We start from the raw sequence: 20,503 nt of genomic DNA, 5'->3' as shown, positions 1-20,503 counted from the left end.
TTGCGTTTCAGTGCACAGAGATTCATCGTTGTGCTGTAAGGATCGTGAGTGTATTCAGCCCAGATTTTCAACCTCCCCTCACTGGGTGACTCGTGCTTAAGCGAAGTGGACTTTAAGGTAGCCTCTTTTTCGGTTCTGATTTCAGAGGGATGGACACACAAAGCTTCGGGGGGTTGTTTTCGGGCTTGTGTGTGTGTGTGAGTGTTAGGAGAGCATTAAATGGAATGAAAATGCAAGATTTGAGCAATTTTTTTGTGGAGTGTTTGTGTGCGTTCATTACGGTTGAATCACTTTCAAAGCGAAACCCGAGTCTGTCGAAAGGATTGACGAGGCAAATGGGATTAGTGTGCTGGAATGGGATGGATTTAGGATGGACTCTCTTTCAAGTATCATTTGGGTCGTCTGGCCAAAAAAAAGGGGTTATATTCTATTGCTTTCTACTATTTTGGTTTGTAACAATAATGCAAATTTGAAGTAGCAAACTGATATCCACATAATCCTTGATAAACAGGCTGGTTGGCGCTTTAAGGGTTAATCGGATTACCGTCCAATCAGGCTGTTTGCATCGCCCCACATGCTGCCAGCGGGTAAGGTAACCCCATTTTTTATTGTGGAACAGGAACAAACTATTTGCTCTTTTCATCAAACTTTCAGCAAGAAATTCTTCCAACAGTCCTTTCGCCCACTCTCCCCAATGATTAGTTCTCCGCTCTCTGGGTAAGCGTCACGTCCACTTGTCCACCGCTCTGTGATCCTTTCCACCTTGCGGGAGGGTAGTAACCGGGGCGACCATCGATTAAGCTTAGCGATTACTTTTTTATAGTCAGCAATTTGACTCCGCCCGGGGGTAGTCGACCCATTCACCACAGCGTGACACCAACGTGGAAGGCCACCAATGGTCCGATCGTAACGAGTTTACTGCCTCTAACACCACTACTCCATACGTACACATACACCCTACGGTTGTGGGGGGGGGACACAACAAAGGACCTGGGACAAGAAAGGGAACGATGGCAATTGTGCCATTCTATTTATTGCTCCCAATTTGCCTACCGACACGACCCACACAAGCTTTCCCTACGCCTGCTGTCCAAGCGATGAAAGCGATGGTGGGAAAATTAATGATCCTTCGGCCTTCCCTTGACGGCTCAAAGGTTTCGATCGTGAAATTTTACAATTTAGCTTCTATTTTTGGAGAAAAATGTATCATCAACGCCATCATTTCATGGGCGCAAACATTTCCCCGCCGCTTCAATGGGGATCATAAAAATAGGACCCCCCCCCCCAAACGTGGCCAAAACCGGTGGGGTGTTTGCAGTCGTAGAATACAGTGAAAAATGGCATTTATTTTTGTTTCCTGTTGGTTTTTCGGATGCTTTGCCAGCATCAGTTTTTTTTTTCGCTGCTTTCTTTCTGCTATAAACAATAAAAAAGCCTTGTTTTCACTTTTCATCCATGGTTTCTGTGCCATCAAAAGTAAACAATCGGGCAAAGCGATGTGGAAGAATAATTTTACGCTAATCGCGTGTCCGCCGCGTCTCCCAAACACTGTTTCGTTACAATTTTCCGCTACGCTTTTTGTCTCTGTTTGCTCTGCTTCAAACCATCACTGGGACACTTTAATATTCGAACATGATTGGTGTGTTTAGCAGCTTAAGAAAATTTCGAAACCAGTATGGAGAAAAGCACCCACAATTCACGCCCAGATCGTCACTCCCACTCGGAGGGCTCGGTGCAAGGATCGGAGGACTGGAGGAGACAAAAGTTTTCCACCATTTTTCCACCCAACTTTCGACACTTCCAAAATTTCCGAAAAATTGCATCCATCCCCCGAAAACGGGCAATCAATATCATATTGAAATTAGAAAACTTTTCCACCAACGCCACCGCTCCTTCCCGCTCAATGCCTCATCCACTTGCACAGCGGCGTGGAAACGTGGTCGAAAACTGCGCACGTTAACAGCTTGCTTTCGACCTCGCCAGCTCTGTCTCCGCCCATGCAAAGCGCGTTTGTTTTAGCAGAATGTTCCAAAATTTTATGTCCCTCCCATGCTGCCAAACGCGTTTGGTCGTGAGTAATGGACCGAAACCGGGGGTACCGTGGCGCATAAAAATGGTGCCGCCCCTTGGGGTCCACATTCCGTGCATTCCCGTTCGTGTGACCGGCTGCCCGTTCCCGGTTGCGCTTTGTGTTGTGTAGCTTTTTTTTTGCGCCATAACACCCCTCATTTCACACTAGAGCTGTCGGACGTGCTGAAGCATATCTTTTGCCAGTTGAAGACCAGACGCGCGTTTTTTTCTCTTCTTGCGCCTCCAGTTGCGTAGAAAAGCGCGTGTTCGGATTTTGGAAGCTTACGGGCGAACGTAAAATTTACAACGCTGGAAGGATTTGAGACGGCTGATGGGTTCGAATTTGCGCAGTAGGGCGTGGGGGATCGGTAGGTTGTTTTAGGATTGGAAAAAGTGTAACAGCTACAATCGATAGCAGTTGTTGAAACACCATGTTGCATGTAATGGTTTGGAAAGAATGGTCCTTTATCGGGTTTGGTAAAAGTTTGAATATTTCGATGCCCTTGTTGAGTGACATATGTTGCTAATTTATTTGACTCTTTTGTCATTTTGCTTCTATATATCTTCACCATTTAAGAAATAAGGTATGTATTTAGTCAGCTGGACTCTGTTTTATACGCCATTAGTCCAGGTCAACGTGAGTCAGCTTCGTAGTCCAGTGACTAGCGCGCAGTCCTGTCAATGTGTCAGTCTTGCGTTCAATCCTTTGAACCGATCAGCTGCGCAGTTTTCATTGATGACTCCCCAAGAAACATTTCCCATACCTTTTACACTTAAACATGTTTTGAAGCATTCTTTACTATGAGTACACTGAGCCACATAGTTTCAACATGTCTTTTGAAGATGCTTAACAGCCTTTAAAGTTGTTAAACCTTTAAAACGTTCTGAAGTCGCTTATAAGACTGTCTGTTGCAACTAAAATTGGAGTTTTGATGGCTGGCTTTAATCAACCTGTAAACGCATTCTTAAGCACGTTTAAAGACTTGTTACTTGAGACTATGATGCTTATAAGACTGTCAGTTCAAACTAAAATTGGAGTTTTGATGGCTGGCTTTAATCAACCTGTAAATGTATTCTTAAGTTCGTTTCAAGACTTCTTATTTGAGACTAAGGCATCAATAGCAATTGATCTTATTAAATACATATTAAGTGTTGGACGAAGGGAACTTGAAACAGGCTATACAAGTTGTATTTGAAATACGCTATTAACGAAAAAATTTGATAAGCCGAGTATTTCTAACTTCTTTGTAAATTGTATTCTGGGATTTTCAGCCAAACAATATTTAAATTTATTTTCCTTTTGCTTGTAATGGGTGGTTTTATCCCCTGCAAATATTATTCGATGTATTTCTAATTTTATCAATAAATAAAAATGGATAAAACTGAGAAATGCACGATTATGTAAAAATGCGTATACCAGATTCCACGTATCTCTGACACTGCCTGTACGAGGAGATTCTTAAAACTAATTAGTCTGCACAAGCGCTTCCTAAAGCTATATGCAGTTTAAAAAGATTTTAGCCACATATATTGCACAGCAAATCAACTGAACTTGTGATCTGGAAAGTCCTCCTGATCTTAAGCCAATGGAATCCATTTTTATTAATATGATTGTTCATTTGTGTGTGCAATATGTGTCAGCCATGTTGATATATTTAAAAACAAATTCGAAGTTTACATGACAAATAGAAAAAAAAGGGCAATTTCCAAAACGACCTTCACCTCATGTTTATTACGAGACTACTTTTGGTGCAAATTGAGGTCATTTAAAACGAATCTGTATTTTTTAATAATCTATTTTCAAACTTAAAAGTTGCATATTATTGAGGCGCTTTGATATTTTTCAAATTATTATAATGTATTTCAACATTCTGTCCCCAACCACGAAGCGAATCAGACGTGATCGATACGCGCTCCAAGTGGATGGATTTTTTGCCGGACAACAAGCCACTGACCTCGACCATACGCACTGCAAAGGAATACGTGCGAGAACGATCGGAAAGCGATCTGTGCTTAGTGTATAGTGCGTACAGTGTGTAGTGCGTAGAGTTGTGTGCAGCGCGTGTATACGCGCAGCGTGTGTACTGTAGTGTAGGTTTGTGAGTGTAGAGCGCATTCGTCGGACAGGTGCGTAGCGCTCGTTCGTCGTGTACTCTCGCTCTCGTGTGTCTACTTGTGGTAAGTGATCCTCTCTTGTTTACCTATCCTTTCTCGTCACACAGTTGGGTTTTTTTTTCTCTCGCTCCGACTCTCTCATGGAGGCGGAGCCGATGGATGAATCGGAGGAGGGCTTTACTACAGTGAAGCGAAAAAGTTCTGATCTAGGACAGAATGCGAAAAAAAAGGCTAGTAACGAGCCCTTACCTTCAACGTCCCGTGATCAATTCATGGGTCAATCGTTGAAAGGGAATCCCAGATTCCGAGCGTATCCCGCATCTTATAACGGGATACATGATGTATTTTTCATGCCGAAAAATAAACAGCTCGATGTAAGAGCAATTACGGCATCAGTTTATAAAAAATACCCAGGTGTCTTAGACATTATTCGCCCGCGTCCAAACAAGCTGCGGGTCACCGCAAAAGACCGGATGCAAGCCAATGCTATTGCGGCCGATCCGTCCTATACGGAGGATTACCGGGTATATATTCCCGGTGGATTGGTGGAAGTCGTCGGTGTCATTGATGACTTAGATTACCCCTTAGAGGACATCCTAAAGTACGGACAAGGGGCTTTTCTACACCAATCCTCCCCTCGGGTAAAGGTCCTTGAAGTTAAAAAACTTTACGCTTCAAGTGCGGTCGATGGAAAGAAGGTGTTCCGTGAGACTTCCTCACTCCGGATCACCTTCGAGGGTACAGTCCTGCCAAACACGCTGTACATTGAAGGGCTCAGAGTGCCCATCCGTCGACCATTTGTGCAAAAAATAGCATGTTGCACAAAATGTAGCCAGATTGGACATTCAGAGCCTTACTGCACAAACTCCGTGAAGTGTGGCAAATGCAAGGGATCGCATTCAACATCCGAATGCAAGGCCGAAACCCAGAAATGCATTCACTGCAAGCAGGAATGGCACGAAATGTCGTTGTGTTCTGTTTACCGAAAAAAACAATCGGAACACAAACGGGCCGTCTTGCAGAATACAAGAGGATCGTACGCCGATGTTTTGAAGTCCACCTCAAATGTGAATCCGTTCGATAACCTTTCCCTATTGGAGGGTAATGAACCGTTGCCCAATCTGGCACCATTAAATGGAGTTAAAAGATTGTATACAACACGGGTACCAAACAAAAAGACGATAAAAAAAATGTTAAAGCTTCACCCAAAAAGGCACCTCGACGTCACGACAACGCGACCCTACGCCAAACCCAGGGCTCCAAACCCCCCCGTGACGCTCGCACCCATCCACGTTCCCGTAACCCTTCCAATCCCAGCAATCTGGCGTTCCCTAGCGAACCCAGATCTTTCTCCAGGCCATCCCTCCCAAGCCTGACAGAGATTTTACACTCTCTCCTTGACTCCCTCCACCTCCCGGAACCACTTACCGGATTGATTCCCCTGGCATTTCCTTTCCTAAGAGGAATGGTCAAGCAGTGGTTATCAAAATGGCCTTGTCTTAGTATGATGGTCCGTTTGGATGATTAATGCCTCCAATGACCACTATACTACAGTGGAACTGCAGAAGTTTTTTAGGTAAAATTGACTCTTTTAAAGTACTTATAGGGCAACACAATTGTAACGCATTTGCCCTAAGTGAAACTTGGCTCTCACCCGATAAAAATATTACCTTCCCGGGATATAATATTATTCGTCATGATCGACATGATCCAACTAGCGATAGGCGTGGTGGGGGAGTGTTAATTGGTATTCGTAGCAGTCACAGTTTCAGCAGAATACCCCTCCCCACACCCGAGGTAATCGAATACGTCGCAATCCAGGCAAAGCTAGGAGATCTTGACGTTTCTATTGCCTCAATTTATATCCCACCGGGAGCCAATCTGGATCCAAAGAAGATCAACAAGGATCTTGAGACAGTAGTAACGGTACTACCAAAACCATTTTTCATCCTGGGCGACTTTAACGCCCATGGATCAGATTGGGGTTGCACGCATGACGATATTCGTGCACCAATCATTAGGGATATTTGCGACACACACAGTTTGACAATTCTAAACTCTGGTGAAGCAACTAGGGTGCCCTCACCTATGGCACGACCCAGCGCAATAGACCTTTCTCTTTGTTCGTCATCTTTAGGGCTGGATTCTATGTGGAAGGTAATCCAAGACCCGCTTGGTAGCGACCATCTGCCAATAAAGATCTCGATTATCAAGAGGAGTCGCACAGTCGATCAAGTCCCCGCTAATTGTGACTTAACGAGGAACATCGACTGGACGAAATACGGCGACCAAATGACCGCTTTGCTAATCCGCGTAGAACCCAGTTTCTCCGTAAATGAGGAGTATGCAAATCTCGTTATGGCGATAAACGAGTGCGCCCTCGGTGCCCAAACGAGGCCGCCCCCCCAGGCAAGGATTTTTAAAAGACCACCCACTCCTTGGTGGGACGCGGATTGTAAAGCGGCATTCTCAGCGAAGCGGAAGGCTTTTGCCAGGTATAGAGACACCGGTTCCATGGATCTATACATTCATTATAGAGGCCTGGAGCGTAGGTGCAAAAACTTGCTTAAAGCAAAAAAAAGGTCATACTGGCCGAGGTATGTCAAAAACCTCAAGCCTTCCACTTCGCTAACGGAGCTTCAGAGCATGGCGAAAAGGATGCGCAACAGCAAAGCAACAAACGAGAGCGAAAGGGTTTCTGGGGCATGGTTAGAGCCATTTGCACAAAAAGTCTGCCCTGATTTCGCTCAAGCACCACCATATCAACAGAGTGCTCATGGGAGTGATCCGCAAATGGATTCACCGTTCTCAATGGTTGAGCTATCGCTTGCTCTGTACTCCAGCAACAATTCGTCTCCAGGACTGGATCAGATTCGGAACAAATTGCTCCATAATCTGCCAGATCTGGCGAAGAAACGGCTGTTGAGATTATTCAACATTATGTTGGAGCTTAACACCGTCCCGTTGGAGTGGAGGGAAGTGAAAGTAGTCACCCTTTTGAAACCTGGCAAACCGGCATCAGACTATAATTCTTATCGACCGATAGCAATGTTATCTTGTCTGCGAAAATTATTTGAGAAAATGATTCTTTTTAGACTGGACAATTGGCTTGAATCCAAAGGCCTCTTGTCAAGTACCCAATTTGGCTTTCGCAAAGGCAAGGGTACCAACGATTGCTTGGCGCTGCTTGTGTCCGAAATCGAGATGGCTCATTCTCGTAAAGAAATGATGGCATCTGCATTTCTTGACATCAAGGGGGCTTTTGACTCAGTATCAGTCAATGTTCTGTGTCAAAAGTTAGAATCTGCGGGCTTAACCCCAGGACTGAATAACGTCTTATTCAACCTCCTTTCGGAAAAGGCAATGAATTTCGACAATGGCTTCATGAAAATTCGGAGAGTCAGCTTTTATGGACTACCACAAGGGTCCTGTTTGAGCCCCTTGTTGTACAATTTTTATGTCAACGATATAGATACTTGCCTTGCACCTGGCTGTAGCCTTAGGCAATTGGCGGACGACGGTGTTGTATCAGTCGCCAGCAACAACATCGCCGACCTTCAAAGTCCTTTGCAAACCACACTCAACAATTTAGAAGTGTGGGCTACAAACCTAGGTATCGAGTTTTCTCCAGAGAAAACGGAAATGCTGATATTCTCTTTCTTTTACAACACTGAGAGTAATAGACGCTTGAATTTGGTTGACCCAAAGGTCGATATCTTTTTATATGGTAAAAAGATATCCATTGCCAAATCTTTTCGATACCTAGGGGTTTGGTTTGATAGCAAAAATGTATGGAGGACACATATTGACTATCTGGTACAGAAGTGTACAAGAAGAATCAATTTTCTCAGAACGATTACCGGACTCTGGTGGGGTGCACACCCCAAAGACGTCCTTAACCTATATAAGACTACGATACTGTCCGTCTTGGAGTATGGTTGCATATGCTTCCACTGGGCAGCCAAGTCGCATTTAATCCGACTTGAGAGGATTCAGTATCGCTGTCTTAGAATCGCGCTAGGTAGCATGAAGTCGACTCATAACATGTCACTCGAAGTGATGTCCGGAGTGATGCCGCTAAAGCTACGTTTTGAGCTACTATCGCTTCGCCTTTTCGTCCGCTCTACAGTATCAAATCCCTTGATAATCGAGAACTTTGAAACACTGCAAGAGATAGGTTCTAAATGCAAAATCATGAAGGTCTATCATGATTTTGTTTCCTTACAGGTGCACCCTAGTACTTCTCAAAGTATAACTAGTGCCAGCTTACCAGAGTCCTGCAGTTCCATTTTAAGTGTAGATACCTCATTGAAGGAGGAAATTAAAGGTATCCCCGATAACCTTCGCCGGATGACAATTCCCAGCAAATTTGTGGAGAAACATGGCCATGCTAACAGTAACCATTTTTATACTGACGGATCCTCATCAGAGCAGGGCATTGGATTTGGTGTATACAACACGTGCTCCGAAGCATTCTTTAAATTACGCCAACCATGCTCAGTATATGTAGCGGAGCTCGCCGCAATCTTTTATGCCTTATTATTGATAAGTGCATGCCCAGCGGATCAATATGTAATTTTTTCAGACAGCTTAAGCGCTATTGAAGCATTAAAATCCGTAAAGGCTGTTAAGAGCCCAGACCATTTTGTGAAAGAAATTGTAAAGGTTTTAAGCTCACTGTTTGAAAAGTCGTTTCGCATATCGTTAGTATGGTTACCTGCTCATTGTGGTATACCAGGAAATGAACAGGCAGACCATTTGGCCAAAAGGGGAGCTGCAGAAGGGTCTTTCTTTGATAGGCCTATCCTTCCTCATGAGTTCTTGCAGGCCCCACAGGCGTTTTGCATGGCACGTTGGCAAAATCTGTGGGACTCGGATGAACTCGGAAGGTTTCTGTATACAATCACTCCTCGTGTAAGCTTGAAGCCTTGGTTCCATAACACCCCTGGAGATCGTGCGTTCATTCGAATGATGTCTAGACTTAGGTCTAATCATTTCGCATTGGGTGCACATCTCCAGCGTATAGGACTGGTCGACTCCAAGGTATGTGGCTGCGGGCTTGGATTCCACGACATGGATCATCTTTTGTGGTCCTGCGTGGAATACGAGTCTGCTCGACCTGCCTTGCTGGACGCGGTCGAAAGACTGGGAAAATGTACTGATATTCCGATTCGGGATATATTAGCGGCATCGGACTGGGAATTCCTGAAGGCCATATTTGATTTCTGTAGAGAGAACGGCTTAACTGTGTGACTTTCCTTAAGCAAAATGTCTGTGAACCAACCAACATTGTTGGCAACAGCAATCTTGCATCCTATGTTATTTCCTCTTGTTTGTCTATGTGTTACATGTTGTACATCGCTTGTATGTTTGTGATGGATGAATGTATGCATGAATGTAAGAATGAATGAGTGCAATGTGTATGGCTGAGTAATCGGCATTGACGGCAGACAGAAGATCCTTGCTAGAACGATGTTCTTGCAAGGATTTACTAGATAACTGGAACGATACAGACCCCCGCCATGTCACTCGGACCACTGAAGGAAAGGACTACAACGATACAGACCCTCGCGATGTCATTTGAGCCACTAAATGGGAATATACTCGGACCGCTTCTGATGGATGGATCCGACGAAATGCCTGGAATCCACTCGATACAGCCCCCCGCAATGCCATTTGGAACACTGAACTGGAATAGACAACCTCGAAACCCGAATGATGTAGACCTTCGCCACGCTTATAGGACCGCAAAATCATGGACTGGATTGATTAAAACCAAACCGTCCGAGTACACCCGGGATAAGGTGCCCTTCCATGGCTCAGAGAAGGAAATGTCTCCCTGCCAATATGGATTGTAGCGCCATGAATTACATTTGTATTTTCTACTCTTAAGCAATACGGCCTTTTTGGACCGTTACTCCTGAATAAAAAAAAAATAATGTATTTCAACAGTGAAATTTTCTTGGCATGGATTTCTGCTCGTACGAGAGCGAGATCATCAGAAAAAATATCAATACAACATAAAAATACGCAAATAACTCTCAACCATTATTATGACTTCATATTCAATGCTTCATTGCCATCTCAAGAACATATCCATAGCAATATGTTGTTATTTTGATAGTTTATTAGCGCCTCACGTTTTAAAGGTCTAGAAATGGTTTTAACTAGTAGTGTTAACAGAGTTCTGTAGATGGGCCCTTTCAGTCTTAAGTTAGTTTTATTTTAGTCTTATGAGGTCAAACACGACTTTCAAATGAAAAAAGAAGGCTTAATGAAATGTCCGTAGCAACATCGTTAAAACTATGATAAGATTTAAAATGTTCCTTGGGTCACATACTACACTTTGACAATACATTTGAAATTTTCATGTATGAGAATATGGGGCAACATTGGTGCACCTTTCCTACACTTATTTACAGCTTTTATTGTTCGAATTTTATTAAATGGTGTTTTATTTGAAGTCTTTAACAGAATTTACAATTTCTTCTACAACCTGATGTTATTTTTTAAGCACCAAGCAAAAGAGAATTTAAAGCATTTTTGCCAATACAGGCATTCCCCGAGATACGCGATAACTCTTACACGCGGATTCGGTGATACGGGGTTTTCTAAATTTGACCTTTTTTATAAGCAAATTGTACTGCTTTAACACATCAATCGTCAAATGCACAATAAATGATCTTTTAATCGAGCTTTTAAAAATCCAAAAAAATCATTTTCAACCTGTATTTGAAAATTATCAACCATTTATGTTCGTTCTTATGTTTTTAATGTACTATTTCAGTCAATAAACAAAATGTTTATAATTATGCCATTTTAAAAGTTAGAAAGTGGTTCATTCGGTGCAATGTACACATATATTTAAAAAAATGACAAATCACGGCTTTTGCACTAGTTTCAGGTCTACAATAAATCTACAAATAAATAAATAAGTCTACAAATAAATAAATAAATAAATAAAATGATAGGACAGTTTTAACAATTTTGAAATTCATTTCTTGTCATTTTACTTGTGTATTTCAAGACAATAAAATCAAGACAAGAAAAGTGATTTTAAATTAAATTTTGTTTGGGGACATAGTAAAACAATTCCTTACACTGCCAGTGTTGCCCCCAAACTCCCATACACAATAAGCTAACGCCCAATCATTCAATATCTGTCATGAAGTGGAGCAGCAAGAGTTTTGGCAACGAATGATGAGGTAAAACTCTAAAGTGCCCTAAAAGATCTATAAGCTAGCCTCGAAAGGTGTGTTATGCATGTGATGATAACGACATCGGAGTAACTTAACAAATATATGCTTGTTAAAGATAATGATAGAAAGAATTAAATAGAGAGGTTTCCAAGTCCAAGAATAGATTATAGACACTTGTCAAACATTTGTAATATGAAACGAATCAAAAGCCCTTACCAATAATAAAACTAGCCAAAAAAATAGGAGGAAAAACGACAGATATGTTTACACCAATCCGAAATATTGCCAAAACACATACACCTGATAAAAATCGTAGCAAAACAACATACGTAACCAGCACACCAAAATCCAAGCACACATGCCACAAAACAAATCCCCTAAAAAAATGCATCTTCTGCCAAACCTTCCCCACCACGGAAAACCCCGAAGCTTACGAGAAGCTCCAACCGAACTCGTGTCCATCTCCTTCTCCGCCCGACGAAAAACAAATTCATAAATCGTCGACGTTGCTCTTTGGCTGGGGGGAAAATCCATGTCCTAACACTACCACGAAAAACATTGTGCCTCCCAGCCCGATCCACAAGCCCTGCCCTCCCCACAAAAAGGCCGAAGGACGAATGCACTCAGCCGTCCATTTCCATTTCCATCGTCAATCGACCGGCGAATCTGGCCATCTCCCAGCCAGGGGAGCGGGTTAGTGGGGGAGGTTAGAAATGGTCATTCATGTAGACATCGTGCGGTATTAGCTTTGTTCTTGTATGGCATCTTTCTTCTTCTTCTTCGCTCGCTTTCCCTACACCGAACCCTGCGGAGGATGGATACAGCCATCGGAGAGCATCGGCAGCAGCAACAGCAGCAGCAGCAACGAAAAAACAGTGGTAAATCATCGCCATCACTGGACGCGGGAAAGTGTGTCGCCGAGGGAACGCAGAAGACGAACAAAATGGGGAGATAGAGAGAGGGAGAGAAAAAGAATGGACAAACCCAACCCGCCAGTGGTTCTCGGCCCGTGTTTCTGCTGAACGATTAGCGAGCCAACTGACTGGTAAATATGGGTACGGTTCAGTTCCGCCGGCGAAAGTCGGCCGAAAAGCGAAATGTTTTAATTTTGCTCCCTCCCTCAGCCACCTGCTTTTTTTCGGTGATTTAAAGGGACCGGGGAGAGCTTTTAATGCTTCGTTTGAGCTTAATTGGAACCGAATTTCGCTAAATAATTCTACCGTTCGTGCAACATTTTGCAGCATTGCAGGCGCACCGGAGGAAAAATGTCAGACTCCGAATTCTGATTTGTCCCTTTGGTGCTATACCGTGGTGTGTGTGTGTGTGTGTGTGTGTGTTCTGTACCGGGTGTGTAGTGGCTGTGCAAATATGAGACATGGCCACACAAAACGAGACACACAAACACACACATACAGACACAGACACAAAAAGCCTCCCCAAAATCTAGGTTATTGGTGATTTTCCAAGAGTTGGTTTTATCCACCGGGCAGGCGGTGTCGTGGGAAAGCGGAAGTGGGAAATGAGAGACACTGCCCCCCCCCTCACCTCACCCTTCTCTCCCTTGCAGCACGGAGCAAAAGCCAAAACCATTGGACCGACGACGACGACGACGTCGACGAACAAAAAGCCCGCAACCGTGTGTTGTTTGGGAAAATATTTGATTTTCTCCCCGCCTTTTTCTTCCCTCCCGCTTTTGCCCGCGGTGCCATCCAATTGAAAAACTCCGACCACACCGGCTCCGATTGTAGAAAGTTCGGAGGCTCGTTTCGAGTGGTGTGTGTGTGTGTGTGTGTGTGTGTGTGTGTGTGTGTGTGTGACTTGCCTCACAAAACAAGTACACACACAACAGTCGCTACAGCGACGGGGTCAAGCTTCCCTCCCCATTGGGAAAAGGCGGTGTGGGCGAGGGAGAAGGATGCATAAAAATTGCAAAACATTAAAAAATCAGCATACCGAATCAAGGGGCCTCGCTCCTGAAAAACGGGTTTCTATGGGGCAAAAGTTGGTTTCAATATCGATTTTTGGGATGCTGCCCTCTCCGTGGAAATCTCTGCCCCGGTTGATGCTGTTGTTTTTCGGGTTGGCCGAGGCCGAGGATGTCCCCCATGATGCAGAGCATGCTGATGACCGTCTAGGACGTGTGTGTATGTACATGCTAATGTATGTGTGCACGAGAGTGCAGTGTTGTGGTAGAGTTCACGTAGTAGTGACGAAGCATGGCATGCTGCTGCTGCTGCATGGTTGCTAACGTTGGGGGATTAATGTTTGGAACCAAATCAGGGGAACCCAAATTTGCAGGCTCATGCTGTAGCTCAATGCAGAGAGAGAAAGAGAGGGTGATAGAAAAGAGGTGAGATAGTGAGATAGAGAGAGACACACACATGCACATCATCTGATGTTGTTTGCGCTGTCAGCGCGCGATAGTATTAAGTTGAAGCTTTTCTATCAAGTTCAAGTTCAAGATTGGTGTTCTGGAGCTGGAAGTGAAGTGAATAAAGTGAAGGAACATTTAAAACATTTTAAAGTACATTTTTAATACATCATTTCATTTCAACACGGAAAACTAACTATTCCACCCCATTAACGCTGGGTGACATGGTGGAGATGGTCATTTTGCACAGTTTCATTAAACGCGTGCCTTGCAAACGTGTGCCAGCGTGCACACACACGCGCGCTTGGCCAGTTTTTCCACACGCATACACACACTCCGCAGCACATTTTCCCACCTAAACACACACACACACGCACACGAACGGCACATTACTGCAACGAACACGGCTTGTGGTCACGTTTTATCCTCTGCGTTGTTCCCTCCCCCTTGCACACGCCAACAACAACCGCTGCCGCGGCCGCAGTTTCATTCATTTTCATTTGTTTCATTCATCGATCGCGTTTTTGTTTTGCTTCAAAGCTTGTGCACGGGTCCACCCTCGGGTAGCATTGGGGGCCTGGTACACAGCATCCAACCAAAACATGGGAATTTCATCCAACCACACACACACACACACACATATATACAAGGACACAAAAAAACACTCCCGCACACAGGGGAAGCTGTTTGATTTTCCCACGCTGCAGCCTTTTTCGCTAAATGTTGGTCAAATTTCGTACGAAATACACACAAACACAGCACACACAAACACGCGCGTGCTCGGCTCGACGGGAAGGGGTTGCCTGCCCCCAGTAGGCCGACGAACTCGAGGCAATGCTGTTGCTGCTGTTGGTGGTTGTGCTGCGGTGACCGTGAAAATTGTCACTCACTGTGTGCTTTGATGAGTGTGTTGTTTTGCCTACCCCACTAGCTAACTAGCCGCACTGGAGGCTCGTCAAGTCACACACACGCACACGCACACCTTTTAAAAGCAACCGAGGGCAAGGAATAAAGGTACACCTTACAACAACAGCTTAAAAAACGCCACCTCCGTGCAATGCGTTACCTTTCCCGGGGACGAGACGGACCGACGGACCGGATAAATCCCTGCAGCCTATGCAACCCGCATCACAACTGAAGTTTTCGCCGTTGGTCCAGCTGCTGCTGCTGCTGCTGCTGTTGTGGTTCGGGTTTCGGCACCGTTCGGCAAAAGGGCCGCATGCGCAACACGAACGATGGTGATGGGACAGGTTGCATCGGGATGTGCTGCTGGGCCGTTTGCCATCCTTGTCTACGGAGCGTGTTAGCGAAGCACAGGACGGGGATAACAACGGGTGGTCGGTAAACAATTGCTTGTTTTTTATATTGATTCGATGTTTCTAAATTAATTGAATAACGAAAAGAATGAAAAATTTGAATGTTTTGTTTGAAAAGGAAAGTTTTATTCCAATTAACCACAGACCACAGAAAAAATACGCTTCTTTACCATGTTTTACCCGTTTCCCGGCCGACTTAAGCCTGCACGGAAACGCTCGGCGCTCCGGCACGGCGCGCCCCAACATTCTCATAGTCCCGCGGGGCAAAGAACACCTCCCGCTCGACGCCATCCTTCGTGATCACCCCGATGCGGCACACGCCACCCGAGCTGCCATCATGGTACATCGCGTGGAAGATCGATTTCTTCACAAACTCTACGCACTCGTCCCGCGGCATCCCCTCGCGATAGTTTTCCTTCACGAAGCCGTAGATGTACGAGCTGCCCGACCCGCCGATCGTGACGCTCTGCCGGATCTGCATACCACCGACCGGGACCGAGTACACCTGGCCGCCGTGCTTGGCGTCCCACCCGGCCACGATGATGCCGGCGACGAGCGTATCGCGGTAGTTGTAGCAGTACTGCCGGAACTCGTTCGCAGCGTCCTCTACCAGCGGCGGTTCGCCGGTTTGGTTCCTGTAACGTGATAATTTTACGTTTTTAAAAGCGTATTTTGCGCACAAATCGTCCTTCCTGCACTCACTCGTGGTAGTTCAGCGAGTAGGCAACGATGTCAGCGATCGCCTGTGTGTCTGCGGCCGACCCGGAACGGCAGCAGTAGATTTTGTCCGTCAGCTTGGTCAGCTTGTCCGTGACGCGGTTCGCCACGTACGTACCGGTGCTGGTACGCGAATCGGCACCGATCACGACCCCACCGTCAAACTCCACCGCCATGATTGTGGTCTGGAAGAAAAATTGGTAAACGGGGTAAAACATTTCTGTTACAATTCTTGCACCATCATCATGAGAGATCGAGGTCAAAGCACGGAGGTTATGTTGTGCTGCCGGGAGAGCAACGGGAAACAGGTCGCCTTTCTACTTACACCCGTGCTGTGGTGAGCATTTCTCCAGTCGTTAGAGCAATCCGAATCCATGATGAATGTTTTCTCGCACAGGTTATTCTACTAAAATCACAAGAAACTGGATATTACTTGCTAAAAAGATTTGCCTATCTGATCCGTTTAAGCTTTTGTTTTGTTGTGTGCTGGTAGCAGGAATGACAGACAGCCCATGACAAGCAGAATCGCGTACTGTCACTTTCGGCGTGACGTATGATAAGACGTTCGCCATTGCCCAAGCAGCAAATCGGGTATGTCGTTCAAATTTTGAATTGATGACTGAGTGACCGTTTATTTCTGGTTTCAGTTATAAATTTTCAACTAATAAAATGCACATGTTAAGCTATACGGCTTTTTCGGACCGTTCCTCCTGAATAAAAAATACCTGAAATGTAATCCATAAAACCCATATTTTTATATTTTTTAACGATAACGCTCAAATAGCCCAAGGTGTTTAAGCAGCTAACTTTGGCAAGCTAAAGATCGCTGCTTGAATTTGCCTTTTGCAGTAGATAAATAGCATCAAAGTTCCAGGTGGGTCTTTCAAATAGCGTTTAAGCAGCTTCCTAATGCCAGGGTGCCAGGGATTATTTTTCTTTGCATTTTATTTTCAACCAAGGCGACATCAATCAAATAAACAACACGATCTGTGTTTTTTATATGCATGTTTATTTTAAAACTCTAAGGCCAAAAATACACGGACCGGAATCTCGCGGCCGCGGAATTTCGCTTGCTGAAAAATGTATGGATATGATAGTTCGGGAATGTTACCGTTGACACTTTGTATATGAGTTTGACAGCAGGCGGAATTACCCGGCCTCGAAATTCCGGTCCGTGTATTTTCGGCCTAAAAGCTCTTTAAATTTACATAAGTTCACATAGTTTACTAAAATATCAGAAATCACTTCACTCAATATTCCTTCTTCAATTAACTTATCTACCTTGTGAAGCAGCAATGAGATGCTTGACGGCATCAGTCTTTGACACTTTGATACAGGGTTTCACACTTTATCTCAAGACCGCGGGACCCCTTGCCGAATCTGTCTTAAGGCCGGGCTACATTGATCGTACTCCGTAGTGTAATTTTTGTGAACGCGTACGCCATCTAGCGGCGGCGGGTTGAAGCTAGATGCTGGCATAATTTATCTGTCAAAAAACGTTTTGGGTCGAGGAGCCTATAATTTTACCCAATGATGAATAGAGAATGGAAGATGGGGAAAAATGTTGCCCAGCGCTTTGTATGAATGACGATTTGTCCAACAACAACAATTAACGAACTACTTTGTTGCAATTTATGGACGTTTATCAACATTTCCTACGGCAAACAGGTAGCCTGGTTGAAACTTGATGAGACACCAAGTATGAATAATTTTGGCACTTAAATTATACCCACATCTAGCTTGCGCTGGTCGCCGCCAGATGCGCTAGTGAATATAAAAATTACACTTGCGAGTACGATCAATGTAGCCCGGCCTTTAGTCAATGCCAAGACTGCGGTATGATGCTTGAAAACGTTGATGATACCTGAAATCATTGATGATACCTGAATTCATCGGATGCAATGCTCATTTCTCGAACACACTGTTCCGCGCAGAGGACATGCGGTCGAATATTTTTTTACACGTATAACCTTTGTGTACATCAGTGTATTAGAAATACCCAATTATCCTTTTCGTATTTTTACCAAAAAAGACAATTTAATAAAATGAGTGAATGGATACTTGTTTATATAAAATATTTTAAAAGTGTTAATAAAATAGTTTCAACTGTTTAAATACTCTTTTTTAGTAATAAACGAAACAAATAATTGGGTGTTTTCAGTGCACTAATGTACACAACCCTACCCGCAAATTTCCGTTAAATGCCTTCTAATCGCCTTGTAATCGCCGGCGAATTGAAGGCGATCAGCAGTGCATTTAGCAGTAATTAAATGCCTTTGAAATATGTCAATGAAAAATTTCGCTTTTAATTTGAAATTTGAAATTGCAACTGTCAAAAGAAAACCTTACAAGCGTCTTCAGCACTGCACTGTTGTAGTGTTCCCAGATATGAGCGTGAGATTCGATAGCACGATTTACGTGTTATGTTCTCTTGCGTTAAGCTCTGAGCTATTTCACTTTATTAAAGATGGTCTACATTTTTCGGTTGTTAAAGACCAACTCATTGAAAGGTGATAATATATCAAACTCATTTCGATAACTCAAATAAAAGGAGAAATGAGATACATATTTCTCCCATCCTGATAATGAACGGTGAACATAGTGTAATTATTTTTTTTTAAAAGGTATTATTTTAATTTCGCTTCACATAAATTTTGTTTAAAGTAATTATAGTAAGAAAAAAATAATTTAAAAAGAAATAAACGCAGAAAAAAGATCATAAAAATCTGGATTTGAACACACGCTTTCTCGGTTCGGAACCAAAAGCGTTGTCACTGCTCTATTTGGCAGTTACATTGGTATAGGTGCAAATTCAGTATATAAACAAACTAAGATGGCGGCAAGCTATCTGTTCTCCTTGAATCAAAAAGTTGAAAGATTTCGAAGAGAACCCGTTACAGCCGTGAAAGTTTCGGTTGAAATCTTTATTCGCCTTCTAAGGCGACTAAGGCCTTAAATGCCTTCTGAATGCCTTCAAAGCCGTTTAATGCTGGTAGGGAAAGGTTATACGTGTAAAAAAATATTCGATCGTATGTCCTCGGCGCGGAACAGTGTGTTCGAGAAATGTGCCGCAGATTCAGCATTGCATCCGATAAATTCAGGTATCATCAACGTTTTCAAGCATCATACCGCAGTCTTGGCATTGACTAAGACAGATTCAGGAAGGGGTCCCGCGGTCTTGAGATAAAGTGTGAAACCCTGTAAGAGCCACCTCGTACCGATGTCATGCATTAAAAAAAAACTATGAATTTCCACCAAGTTCAGCACACCTTCTTTACAAGCCTCAAGTTCCATCGTGAACCATACACATCAGGCTAACCAGCTGCAAGAATCCAGAGAGTACCAAGTGCTTGTTAAAAAATTCCATAGTTCCACAAAGTACCTCTTAATCAGCCACAAAGTACGACATCCGAACGATTTTTTGTTAAATAGTCTCAAATAGAGTTCGATTTTGCGCTATTTGGGGGAATAAAACTGCCACCTTTCACCTGGCGATTCCACCAAGGTAATTTTTTACCAATTCATTTTTTGTGTCTTTCTTAGTTGATAAGAAATAAAATTGTTTCATTCTGGATCCCGATATGTTTTGCAAAGATTTTAAATATTATGTTTGATTTTTTGTGTGTGAAATTACTGCACTAAGCTACACAATTGGTAATTTAGTGATATATTATTTTTTAAAAGATATGATTGCTTGGAACAAAATCAAACTATTTTCTTTCTACTGTTTTTTTTTTTTACTTTATGTACTAAATGCGAAGCATTCACATTACTAACGCCACTTCAACATGTAGTTTCTGTTAGATGAAACAGTGTCCCTTGCAAGTGGCTGCGTACGTAAACATATTACATTATTGCATCATTTTTATGGCATGAGCTCGTCCTGTAAGGATAATTATAGGACCCTGTCATACTGTTCTGGTTCTGTTATACGGTTCTGATTTCATTCAAGTTCAGACCAATTCCACACTATGACGATTGGCCGCTACCATACAATTTATTCAAGATTTTTGCATTGTACTTCGAAAATAATAGAAAAGGCCCTTTGAGGAATATGTCGCAAAATTATAGAACTGAATACGAACAAAATGATTTGTGCGTTTGCTATACATTTTGGAACAGTGGTACATCCAATGAAATATTAATTTAATCAAAAATAATTTTCATTATTTCATTTCACCTTTTTTGTAGCAAATATTCATGTTTCAATAATCTATCATTTGCTGTGAGATAATGAAACCACGCAAGATATAACCGACAAGATTGTGACAAGATAAGTTCTGAAACATGGTCCATAAAAGGTAATATTATAATTAAAAGCTCACATTTGAGGAATTATTGTAGCCTGTTTCAAGTACAGACTCATTTCCATTTCATATCAATACTTCCTTTCACATTTCTTCTCTTTTCAAAAGTTAAATTTTACCATCTTGCTCCACCCGGACATCACATCTTCCCGACAGGCTCATTCTTTAGTGTAATAGCTTTACTGCCACCCATCACACTACCACCATCACCCAGTCACACATTTGTGTGTGGTGTGAAAAGGCCATGGTTGGTCGAAAACGAGGCCAAATTTTTCGCACATGTGCCGGCCAGAAGCATGGGGCGAAAAAAGCATCAAACATCGTGTTTGAACAAAATCTACCGAAAATCGAAAATCCGCAAAAACTTTCTGCCCCATACACACAACATACACAAACACACAGCAAAGT

General features: G+C 43.3%; 2 protein-coding genes across 2 annotated transcripts in view; both read right to left on the bottom strand.

Annotated features, from left to right (window-relative positions):
- LOC121595555 overlaps positions 1 to 14,919 on the bottom strand; it is a 108,413-nt gene extending 93,494 nt beyond the window's left edge. The window contains exon 1 of the mRNA XM_041919601.1: positions 14,822 to 14,919. The gene's annotated coding sequence lies outside the window, so the exon portion shown is untranslated. The remainder of the gene's footprint in view (positions 1 to 14,821) is intronic.
- A 256-nt stretch (positions 14,920 to 15,175) lies between these two features.
- Positions 15,176 to 16,293, bottom strand: LOC121596142 (proteasome subunit beta type-6). The gene is made up of 3 exons (XM_041920820.1): positions 16,114 to 16,293; positions 15,774 to 15,973; positions 15,176 to 15,706 (listed from the first exon to the last, which is right to left on the bottom strand). The coding sequence occupies exons 1-3, from the start codon at positions 16,162 to 16,164 to the stop codon at positions 15,268 to 15,270; spliced, it is 690 nt and encodes a 229-aa protein (XP_041776754.1). The 5' UTR covers positions 16,165 to 16,293; the 3' UTR covers positions 15,176 to 15,267.
- Between the last annotated feature and the right edge of the window lie 4,210 nt (positions 16,294 to 20,503).

The sequence above is a fragment of the Anopheles merus genome, chromosome 3R, assembly GCF_017562075.2.
Source record: "Anopheles merus strain MAF chromosome 3R, AmerM5.1, whole genome shotgun sequence".
Lineage (NCBI taxonomy): Eukaryota > Metazoa > Arthropoda > Insecta > Diptera > Culicidae > Anopheles > Anopheles merus.
The sequence above is the reverse complement of the archived record's forward strand: the minus strand, read 5'-3'. Positions and strand labels throughout refer to the sequence as shown.

Bases quoted from the DNA above. Each gene is read 5' to 3' on its own strand.
- LOC121596142 (XM_041920820.1), bottom strand. From the start codon at position 16,164: ATGGATTCGGATTGCTCTAACGACTGGAGAAATGCTCACCACAGCACG. The intron at 15,974-16,113 runs GTAAGTAGAAAG...TTTTTCTTCCAG, and splicing joins ATGCTCACCACAGCACGGGT to ACCACAATCATGGCGGTGGA. The intron at 15,707-15,773 runs GTGAGTGCAGGA...ATCACGTTACAG, and splicing joins TACTCGCTGAACTACCACGA to GAACCAAACCGGCGAACCGC.